Source organism: Schistosoma haematobium, chromosome 1 (genome assembly GCF_000699445.3).
Source record: "Schistosoma haematobium chromosome 1, whole genome shotgun sequence".
Classification (NCBI taxonomy): Eukaryota; Metazoa; Platyhelminthes; class Trematoda; order Strigeidida; family Schistosomatidae; genus Schistosoma; species Schistosoma haematobium.
Window position 1 is genome coordinate 6,648,701 of NC_067196.1, and position 12,113 is coordinate 6,660,813.

The window sequence follows — 12,113 nt, forward strand, 5'->3', positions numbered from 1 at the left end:
TTCTGTGAAATCGAATGACTGTTGCTATTACTCATTATACATAGCTTTTTTGTGTTTCACACAATGTTCTTGTTCATGGTGAATGTCGTTGTGATTATTGTTGTTATTAGGAAAACAACTACGACCAAACAATTTTTAACTAGAATTCAGTTGAGTTTGGTGGCAACCGTTCAATTTTCACATCATAAATATCGAGTTGAACACGGAAAGTCCAGTATTGGAAGCTGGTAAATATTGGACGGAGACACGATCCGAATTCGGCAATCCATGTTAGGGATGATCCATGACTACATGATACTTATAACCATACGCGATCAATCAAATCGTTGCTTAAACGCAGTACTGGTCGGTATGTTCGTGCGTTCCACTTAAAGACCACAATTTGTTTAATTATTCTACCAGTCGAATTGTTTTCACGTTTAGAAACAAATAAAGTTTAAGGTCAAGTTGCCTTGTTCTGACTATAGCTTCCACATAGACTCTGGGTCGCCAGTATCGCGTTTATTGTTCCGGTAGAATATCCGTAAGGCAAATTCAATCCCAAACACCTTAACCGTCAATCGAAACAAGCATCGATCTCGCGCTCTCGCATTACCTCTAAACTGCTGATTAGGAACCCAACTATTATTTTATAATTAAAGACTTTGTATTCAATATTAAATGAATTATATTGATAATTGTTTCAAAGTAATATCCACAAGAAGACTGAATACCTGTAGGAAATCTCCTCAATATAAATTCTTTGAAAACCTCTGGATGAAAAATGAATACAACGTTTGAAAATTAATGAAAAGTAAGTAACTCGACATATGCCACTAATGTATGACCGACGTAACAATTGATACATCATCATAGTTATGATGATTAAGAATGGTCATTTCAATAAATATTGTGATTATTCGTAATGATTTCTTAGAGACGAGAGAGAATAAATGTTTCAAATTCTGTTTCAACGATTTGTTGAATCATCACTATGAGGGTCTATTGGAATATATGTTTCTTGTATGTCGAACAACTGGATATATTCGGTCAGTGGATAATTAAGCTCAACATTTATTTTAAAAATTCACAGTCTCATAATTATTGGTAAACGTCTCTTTTAAAGATTGATTTTTACTTCAAATTTAGTGTTGGACCATTGAAGTTCATTCACTTACTGACTAATATTGAGTGAATACTATCTAGCATTTCAAATGGAAATTCGTTCACTAGATGTTATTACGATAATGGTTACTGTACAAGCGAGATTTGTTAACCACTGTCAATTCAAATAAATATGATATATGATATGTATACACTGGAAATCCGAAAATAATTAAATTTGATCTTCACAAACAGTGAAATGTAAATAAAATGGACTGGATTCCGCAAAACCAAAGGAAAAGTGCTAGACCCAAACAACACATTACTCCGAGAAATGGAGGCAGGCATGAGAAAAATGAACAACAATTGGATAGAACTAGAAGGAAAGACCAAGAACGGAGTGGGTTGGAGAATGCTGATCGACGGCCTGTGTTCTGTAGAAAGTAGCAGACGCAGAATTCCAGTATCATACACGACGTCTCACTCTCTTAACAGACCGATAGCAACTTCCATCAATTTTCGGTTCCAAGAAGAATAACATCTCAATGTTTTTATTTATTTTATTTGAACACATGAATATTGGTACAAGAGAGCGCCAGTATATATGCGCCACACAAAACAATGAGAATTCGAAGAGAAGTAGAAAAAAACTAAGGAGCGCAAAAGAAAAGAGAACAATGACGAAGAGGTTGGAGTAAGGTAGTGTGGTAGTAACGAGGGAACGTAAAGGTACAATCAGAAGAAATCTTTCAGGTAAAGGAGACACAACCACTTTTTATGAAGAAAGTAAAAGAAGGTTACAGCAGGATCGCCACTGGCTTCTATTCTGAGCCATATCTGATAACGTCTCTAGCCACTGTGTAGCACCATCTCTCAGACCCCAACCAGGGAGTCGTGAAGGACCAACAGAAGCCAGTCCTTTGCAGCTTTCTTTCATACCACGACACCATGTCATGCACTGACCACCTCTCCGCTTCTTTCAACCAGTCGCAGAGTCGGCAAATAATGCACGACGTGGAATTCTCTGGGACGACATTCGGAGAACATGTCCAAGCCACCGAAGTCGGTGTTTCAAGATGGTGACACCAATTGAATTATCATCTCTGTGCCCGAACACACGATGCCGAACCTCTGCATTACTAATATGGTGTTGCCACTGGATGTCAGCAATCCTTCGGAGACAGCGATGATCGAACACAGAGAGTCGTCTAACGTCCTCAACTCGGAGAGACCAGGTTTCACAAGCATAGAGCAAAACTGCTCTCACCGACGCGTTGTGGATCCGACCTTTACAGCCAGACTAACATCACGAAGGCGCCAAAGGTGGCCCAGATTGGCATAGGCCGCTCTGGCTTTCACTATTCGTGCATTGATCTCATCACTCACACCCCCACCAGCACTTATGCAGCTACCCAGATACACGAACTTCTCAACTACGTCTATCTGCTCACCATCCAGGGTGAGTACAGGATTAGAATCCTGCCAGTCTTGTAGAAGTACTTCGCACTTCGAAGGTGCAAAGTACATACCATACCTACGGACACTGATTGCCAACCCCACTGCTCGAATGGAACAATGGAGAGAGGTGGTTGTATGCCCTCACTCTGCCTGAGGTGTTTTTATATAGGGCTTTTAGGATGTTAATAAACTTCTCAGGCACACCCTTCTTCAATAGACAATCCCAGAGAACAGTCCTATCCAACGAATCGAAGACAGCCCTGATGTCAAGAAACACTACGATTGTTGGCCTTTGATAAGTATGGCGGTGTTCTAACATTTGGCGGAGGGTGAAGATATGATCAATACATCCTCGACCTGAACGAAACCCAGCCTGCTCCTCGCGAGTCAATCTTTCTCGGGTTTTGAACAACCTACGAAGAATGACGGAAGCCAATAGCTTGGACGCAATCGGAAGTAAACTTATCCCCCGATAGTTGTTACAGGAACGACGTGAACCCTTTTTAAAGATAGGGACAACTATCGACTCATTCCATGACGTTGGTACACTCTCTAGTTCCCAAACCTTTGTAAACAACGTCGTCAATTCCTTAGTCAAAAAGTCACCACCATCTTTAAAAAGAGCCGGAAGTAAGTCATCTGGGCCAGGTGATTCGTAACGCTTCAAGAGTTGGAGTTCCTTGCGGACTTCCTCCTCATTTGGTGGATCTCAATGTACACCCTAGAGATCACTTGTAGCGAAGGTCTACAATCCTTATTGGTTATGGTTTTACTATCAAATATACGTCAACGACCAGATTGGAGCAGACTAAGTGTTAATGCTATCGAAGCGTCCTAGTAACCCCGATTGAGATACGCGGAAAATCGAAGTGCCCAAACAACGATTTGTCTACAATAGTAGTTCTTTATTAAATAATACACGAAATTTAGTTACAAACCTCAACTTGTGAGGTGTCTAGGCGTTTAAACGCGTCCTCTGAGAATGAAAATAACTAAGGCTTCCTGTGGGAGTAACATAAAGAATAATTATAACATACGATAGTACAAAGACAGCCGATAGCTGTGTCTAAATTGGATAACAGTTTATGAGCAATCGAAACTCGAACCGAGGGCAAAGCAATATGGAAACTGTTGCGTTTAAACAAATGCACAAAACTGTGGATAACGGTTACAGTGATTAAGATACAGTAATTATAATGATAAATACAATGATAAGTACAATAAACGTTATAAGTATATTTGAACAATTCAGAATATTACAGAACAACTCGCGTTACAATGTAAGTTTGAAAATTGTTAGGAATACGACTGCTTACTGAATGTAAATGAGTAGTATAAAACAATATACAGAAGTGTAGAAAGGGAATGAGCAGGAACAATGTAAAACAAACTTAACATCAAGTCATCATCGAGATTGATCAGCTCAAACCGAACGACAAACGAGGATTCCGTATTAGCGACAGTATTCAACGAAGCAGAAGTAAAACGAGCTATGTCGGCTGAAATTGACGCCTTAACGGTAATGGCGAACATAGTTCAGCGTGTTAAGTAGTCGTGCAATGCACTTCAGTAGGTCACGAAATATGTGCATGATGGTCGACCAAACAACGTTGTTATGACCCGATAAGAATAATGAGTGGTAATTTATGGGATCCATTTGTGGACCAATACTATACGTATATTTTTACAGTGTAATTGTTAATTAACTAAAATATCCTTATTGATTAAATGTTTAAAATCTTCCAGGGCAATATCGATATATATATGCAATTGTTTATGTACGATTCGAAGCGTCTTTGTTGTGAACGCTCGAGATCGCTTGATCTCGCTTGTTTCTGGCTGTCTGCAGAATATAATTCTCAATCTAAGCTTGGACATCTCACTCTAGTTAGCGGAGCTAGTATGCATCAATACCTAGCTTACTAGTATTTGATCACCGAATGTAGTTATTCGTTCGAACATGAAGTAAACAGCTGATAGCTACAGACCTAGCAAAAGCCCACACATATTTACTCGAGTACACGCGTCGACGTACTGTGTCAGTGATCCTCAACTACTGCACAATATATGTAACATTTCAGATCACCAATTTCATGAGTTCATATGCATATATTTAGTTAACAGCACACAACAATTATAAGCACATGAAATTCCTCGATTAGTATCGACAATATTTCCTTCCACGTTTCGATTCACTGATACATTGAACCATTCCATTTTCCCCATAAACACACTTTTGAATGGAGGAAATCCTTCTCAATCCGGATTTCATGAAGTCATCAATGCAGGCACCATGTCCAACAGCAGTGTTCGCACCAGAGTAGTTGACGTCTCTGTGATGAACAAATATGGAATGGAAAATGACAGAAACGTTTCAACATCCGTCTTAAGTGTGAACTTACAAGCAAATTAGAACGTGCATGAAACAGGCAAAACGCAGACATTAACCATAATCATAAAAATGAATCGATCTTCAAACCTACTCATATATACGCCAGTATGGAGGCTGTCCCGTCGAATTATGTATCAAAGGTACACAAACAGATCCAGGTATCCATGGTGGTGAGAGTGAGCCAACGCTCTTGTACACTTCAATATATGAACCACTCTTATACTTTCCATCGTACAATCGTAGACAATACTTGCATGAATCTGATTTGGTTATGACTAATTGATTTATCAATGTGTATGACAATAAAGCAATGAGAAACATCGAATTAGCTGACATTGCTTTTTCGTTTTGTTCTTGAGATGAATTAGTCGATTGACACATTTATATAGTTTTCAGTAGATGTGAGATTTCAATAAATCGCTTAATCCACAGTGGATATGTGATTGTCATGATTTGTGCGGAATTATCAGCGTCAACAATTCAGAAGAGAATAAAATGATCATTGTGATAGGTGACACCGTTAATTCCCATGTTACGTGACTATGTTTGCATTGTTGATCACGCAGCTTGATTAAGTAGTTTGAGGATCAGCATCACGTCAATTGAAATTCTGGTTTCGTGCACACTGTTTGCGATGTCCACGGATGATGTTTGTGTGAATTGTTGAATGAGTGATGAGTGAATGCACCTCCAAATTCTACATTGTCTAAAACAATATAGCAGTGTCAGAATAGAGCTGTTTTATGAAATTGCGATTACACAAATACGTTTCGATATAGAATGGATAATGTATTAGTGTATTTTCTTTAACATGTAATCAGAGATTTCGGAATTAACAGTAGTAATATTCTTAGAAGAATGAATAGTTATTTCATGGATGTTGTGTAGAACACTCGATTGCTGTCACGTGACCACATTTGTATTGTTAAGAATTAGTTGTCACCGCGTATTCTCATATAGTTATTCCTATATTAGGACTGCAAATGTACGTGAACACTAGTGTCTATTATATTTTAAATTATAGGCGTCTTATAGTGCTTTCGATATATGTTCCATTTCAGATAAGATCTGAGTTATTTTGAGCTCACTATTTAGTGTTGAAATGTGTGCTATGACGCTCAGGTCACTGTTTTATGTTTCGATATATTAAGATTGGAGTTGATGGATGGTTTCTAAACTGTCAGTGTAACATGTTCTGCTTACATTTTGAAAACGATTTAATTGTGTTATTTAATACTTTCTTTCATTCATGTATTATGTACACATATTAATTTCTGCTCATTCATACTTTCAAATAACTGAAGTAAATCAGTTTCGGTGTTTCGGAAGTTTCACTTCTTGTCGATGGTTAAGTAGTCCAAGTAGTATTGTAGCGGTTGAAATTGCTAGGTGAAATTGAATTCGTCTGATCGAGTGAAATGCATCGAATTTGAATGAACCGATCATGCATAAATTAGCATATTTTATACAATTAACTTCGAGATTCATTAGTTGGATTTTGGCGTTATGGTTTGTACCAAGCAAATCAAGATACAACAACATTGGAATATCTGTTTGCTCTTTCATTGTTTTGCATTTATTAACACGGAGAGCTCTTGTCATGTTCCTCTCACTGTATACTGTATACTGTAAAGTCGTTTACCTATTTGAGTGAACATCAAGAAGTTGTTTCGATCATTATGATCGACTTCATTAAACAAATCTAACATAAAACAATCAGAACGCTTAATTCACAGTTACTAAACAACCTGACGTTCGTTATCGCAACCACGGATAATTGGGATGTACGCGGTAGCTAAGCACAAAATTACACAACAAACCACACTATCACACGAAGGCTCTTTGTCTACGGTGAGGACTGTCTGTAGAGTACAATGAAATGAGATCGTTTCAGAAGACATCGGTTTCTATTCTGCATGCCTGATAAAATCAGTAAGAAGCAAGGGAGTGAAGGAAGACATTATTTGGGTTTCATACTGCATTTGTTGTATTTAGTATTTCATGACGGACTGACTACAGAAAAACAGTACTATGATGTGATGTACTATATCTCCATAAATGTTCAACGGTCATACTACACTACTATTATAGGTATACAACCAGGTTGTGTTTGGCTAAACAAACATTCTCTATCAAAACTCCGAGACCTACTATTGAAATGGTTTCAGAATATCGTCACAAAGCATTGTCATGACTTGTTAATCATGTAATATGACTGATAAAATTGATGAAACTATTGACGAAATCGGTCGACAAATTGACTCGTGATAATCATTAAATTATGTTGCATATTCGTCATATTCATCCAATGCAGATGATTACAGCATGTTTCTCAAACGGTTGCTCATTCAATTCATCTGTTCAAAATTCACATAATTATCTATTTCCAACAATATATATATATATATATATGATACGCCTACATAACACTACTGGATACAGCATCATATAATATATGTTCGAGTCTGAGTTTTGATAACACTTCGACCATTCGTTTGGTTACCCACATTTAATTCCATTTCTTTTTCACATATCGGCACACATATACCCGAACATCTAAACCACTCATTCATACGGCCAATTTCACAATTCATAAAGCTATCAGCATACATGCAATTCCAAACACAGATATCTGGTATGGAATTACTTTAATACACATGCATTTATCTTATTCTGCAATGTCTGTAATGTCTCATTCACTTGAAGTCTTTCCTGGGTTAAACTTCATGAAAAATGTTCATGGTATTTGCTATAAACACAGAATATTCGGTTCATCCGAATACCGAAAAGCTGTCGCGTAGAAATGAATATTGTAATCAAGAGTTCATCCGTTAAACCAGATTAATTGATGAAACACTTTTATCATCACTGTCATGCTAACTGTCAAAAAAATTCATCACATCACGTAATGAACGTTGAACATTAACGAAGATATCAGACGCCTAAATTAAAAATAATAGACACTAGTGTTCACGTACATTTGCAGTCCTAATATAGGAATAACTATATGAGAATACGCGGTGACAACTAATTCTTAACAATACAAATGTGGTCACGTGACAGCAATCGAGTGTTCTACACAACATCCATGAAATAACTATTCATTCTTCTAAGAATATTACTACTGTTAATTCCGAAATCTCTGATTACATGTTAAAGAAAATACACTAATACATTATCCATTCTATATCGAAACGTATTTGTGTAATCGCAATTTCATAAAACAGCTCTATTCTGACACTGCTATATTGTTTTAGACAATGTAGAATTTGGAGGTGCATTCACTCATCACTCATTCAACAATTCACACAAACATCATCCGTGGACATCGCAAACAGTGTGCACGAAACCAGAATTTCAATTGACGTGATGCTGATCCTCAAACTACTTAATCAAGCTGCGTGATCAACAATGCAAACATAGTCACGTAACATGGGAATTAACGGTGTCACCTATCACAATGATCATTTTATTCTCTTCTGAATTGTTGACGCTGATAATTCCGCACAAATCATGACAATCACATATCCACTGTGGATTAAGCGATTTATTGAAATCTCACATCTACTGAAAACTATATAAATGTGTCAATCGACTAATTCATCTCAAGAACAAAACGAAAAAGCAATGTCAGCTAATTCGATGTTTCTCATTGCTTTATTGTCATACACATTGATAAATCAATTAGTCATAACCAAATCAGATTCATGCAAGTATTGTCTACGATTGTACGATGGAAAGTATAAGAGTGGTTCATATATTGAAGTGTACAAGAGCGTTGGCTCACTCTCACCACCATGGATACCTGGATCTGTTTGTGTACCTTTGATACATAATTCGACGGGACAGCCTCCATACTGGCGTATATATGAGTAGGTTTGAAGATCGATTCATTTTTATGATTATGGTTAATGTCTGCGTTTTGCCTGTTTCATGCACGTTCTAATTTGCTTGTAAGTTCACACTTAAGATGGATGTTGAAACGTTTCTGTCATTTTCCATTCCATATTTGTTCATCACAGAGACGTCAACTACTCTGGTGCGAACACTGCTGTTGGACATGGTGCCTGCATTGATGACTTCATGAAATCCGGATTGAGAAGGATTTCCTCCATTCAAAAGTGTGTTTATGGGGAAAATGGAATGGTTCAATGTATCAGTGAATCGAAACGTGGAAGGAAATATTGTCGATACTAATCGAGGAATTTCATGTGCTTATAATTGTTGTGTGCTCTTAACTAAATATATGCATATGAACTCATGAAAATGGTATTCTGGGAGTTTTCGTATGATGTGCATTATTTGGCGAACATTGACGTTTCACGTCTACGGATGTACTGTAATGTAGCTTTGTGGACATTTTTTGCCCTCTATTATGCTCGTAGTTCTTGACCTGCTAACTCGACTACTTAATACGCCGAACTTAGTTCGCATCGACATAGCTCTCGGTCTGGTAAGTTAGTTGGGTTTCGTGCATATATCACCGTGTGAAATATTTTGACTGCAGAGATAATTAACAGAGCTCATTTCTCTATTTAACTGGATATTTGTCGGATTTGGATAGTGTTGTGGATGCATGTGCAATAGCCTTCTGAGAACCATGTGAGCAAATGTGAGGAACAACATCTCCGATTCCATAGTGCGAAGAAATAATGGTCACAAGGTTGTAGTTAAACTCTTTCGTATGATAACTTACTACTGCCATCAATTGCCTTCCGATATTTGGCCTACGGGGATCTTATCGTTTAACTGACACGTAGACTTCTTGTAATGGTGACCATAGTCAACCGCGACTCCGCGTTACACTCAAATGGCTCCAACATTAACTCATTATAAAGTCTGGAGAGACGACCACATTTCGAGGTTATAATACACACAACCCTTGTAGACTAGAGAAAAGTAACTAGCTGGACAAATGACATTTGCTTGTGCCCGACATTACAGGTGACGTAGCTTGATGCTTATATTGCTTGCGAATGATCAAATAAATAGATATTATGATTGATGGTGTTAATCTCGTAAACAAGAGGTTGAATGTTTCAAGTTGTGTACAACGGTTCCTTAAATCATCACAACGAGAATCATTTGGATTATATGTATGCATATGTCGAACAAGTAGACGAAGTCGAACGAGGGATAAGGAAGGTGAAATTTTACTATGAGGATTCTAGGTTCCGTGAATATCGGTACAAGTGTTTTTGCATTAGATATTTGGTAATGTTCTATTGTCACGATAACCGACAAAATGTCCCATCTCTCCATAATCAGTCAGAAAACGTGTTGTGTTTAGTACTGTGTCAAGCAGATATGCCAGACCATTTTAAATAATGCATAAGCTATTTCCGCAAACAACATGTTTTGATGTAGATAATTCCAAAATCGTGGAGCTAGAATAGAAATATACGTAATTCAGCTAAGAGAATTCTCTTTCGACGAAATGATCTACTTAAGCTGTGCATTCGTATTTATGGTTGGTGGCGAATATGTGTCTACATAACAACAGAAGCGATAGCATTATAAAGTGATTCACGACATCAAATATCAAATGAAGTGGCCTAATAAACAGAGGGTTCAAGCAGTAAAAGAGTGTGGGAATAGATGTACGGTCAGAACCAATATGGTCAATGTAAGAGTTGAATTCATTAGCCCATTTATGCCAAACCACCATTGAGAACTCGGAAACGCCGGACGGTCGATTCGTCCTAATATGGGACTGTTCATCGGTACGCAACCACGGTCAAGCACACAGAATTCAAACCCAGCACGTTCGGTCAAGCGCGAATTTGAAATCAATTGGTCTATCATCTTGTTCATCCTACCAGTGCTTCCAAATTTTGAGTGATAGTCTGGATAGAATCAACTTGTAAATTCAAATATGAAATTACTGCAATCTCCACAAACTCTCATTCTATTAAGAATACTTATCTGATTGACAGATGTGAAGAAAAATGAAAGATATTAAGGTCGTAATAACAAGTGAAGAATAGGTATGGAGAACATTGAAGGGATAGTAATAACTGATTACAGCTTACAATTACAAGACAAGAGTAATAAGCGTCACATCATACTGCATGAAGGAATTAGGACTAGGGATGGATGATAGTTTCAACACAGACTTGCTCGCAGATTTCGAACTTGAATTGGTGGATTGTGAACGTCTCAGCAATGCATTAGGATTTTGTTCGACCTCGGTCCTATCAAGGTCGTTTGATTGTGTGGATTATGTCAATGAAATACATCTTGCGAGCGACCTGTCTCAGAGCAGATAAGGTGCGACTGCATTGAACTGGTGACTGTTTTAGATTCCGCCTCAGAAAACCGACCATGTAGTTTTCAGTAGATGTGAGATTTCAATAAATCGCTTAATCCACAGTGGATATGTGATTGTCATGATTTGTGCGGAATTATCAGCCATGATATCTGTTGGGTTTGAATTAATTGAATTCATTCTTCAAGCCTCCATCACCGTTGTGTTTTCCGCCGCATTATGTGTTGAATATCTACTTTCACTGTTGTCGCGTGTTCAGCTTTGAGTGTTGTGTGGTTAAGGTCCAGTGCCACTATATGGTTAATAGAAACACCCAATTTTTATTAGAACCTGAAATATATGGTTTATGATCAGTAGTAAAAGGTACAGTAGCTCAACAGACTGACTAGATTCGTCCAATTTTACCACATTTAAGGCACATAGCATGACGAAATTCCCATGATTTATGTGAGTAAAATTTATCACAGGATAAACATTTACCAAATACGTACTCACCCATTTGATCTGCTTTGAATTTCCCCAATGAATCGTCATCTGTCTGACACTGAGCACGCATTGGATTAAGATAACTGAGTAATGCGGTAAAATTCTTGATGTCCAGGCGAATGGTTTAATGAAGTTCTGATCCTTGACGGCATTCGAAATTGGTACGCTGTGAATAGCTTAACAGACGATTGTTGAGAATTACATAGAGAAGTGAAATTGGTTTATCTGGAAATGCCAACGTTTCAATAAATTGTATGCATCCTCTCCGATGAATGAAAGGAAATGAGCCACAATTTTTTCAGCCTTAACATGTTTCCTGATCATACTCAAAATTTCAAACCATCACATGTGATCGTAGGAAGGTAAGAATTTGCATGTACATTGAAATGTTCAAGTGCAGGATTCATCGCAACGCCAATATGATAA

General features: G+C 37.6%; 1 protein-coding gene across 1 annotated transcript; it reads left to right on the forward strand.

Annotated features, from left to right (window-relative positions):
* Nucleotides 1–5,024: 5,024 nt before the first annotated feature.
* On the forward strand, nucleotides 5,025–9,192 carry MS3_00000880 (uncharacterized protein). Its single transcript, XM_051208470.1, has 3 exons — nucleotides 5,025–5,252; nucleotides 8,547–8,805; nucleotides 8,956–9,192. The coding sequence occupies exons 2-3, from the start codon at nucleotides 8,561–8,563 to the stop codon at nucleotides 9,128–9,130; spliced, it is 420 nt and encodes a 139-aa protein (XP_051073026.1). The 5' UTR covers nucleotides 5,025–5,252; nucleotides 8,547–8,560; the 3' UTR covers nucleotides 9,131–9,192.
* The last annotated feature ends 2,921 nt before the right edge of the window (nucleotides 9,193–12,113 follow it).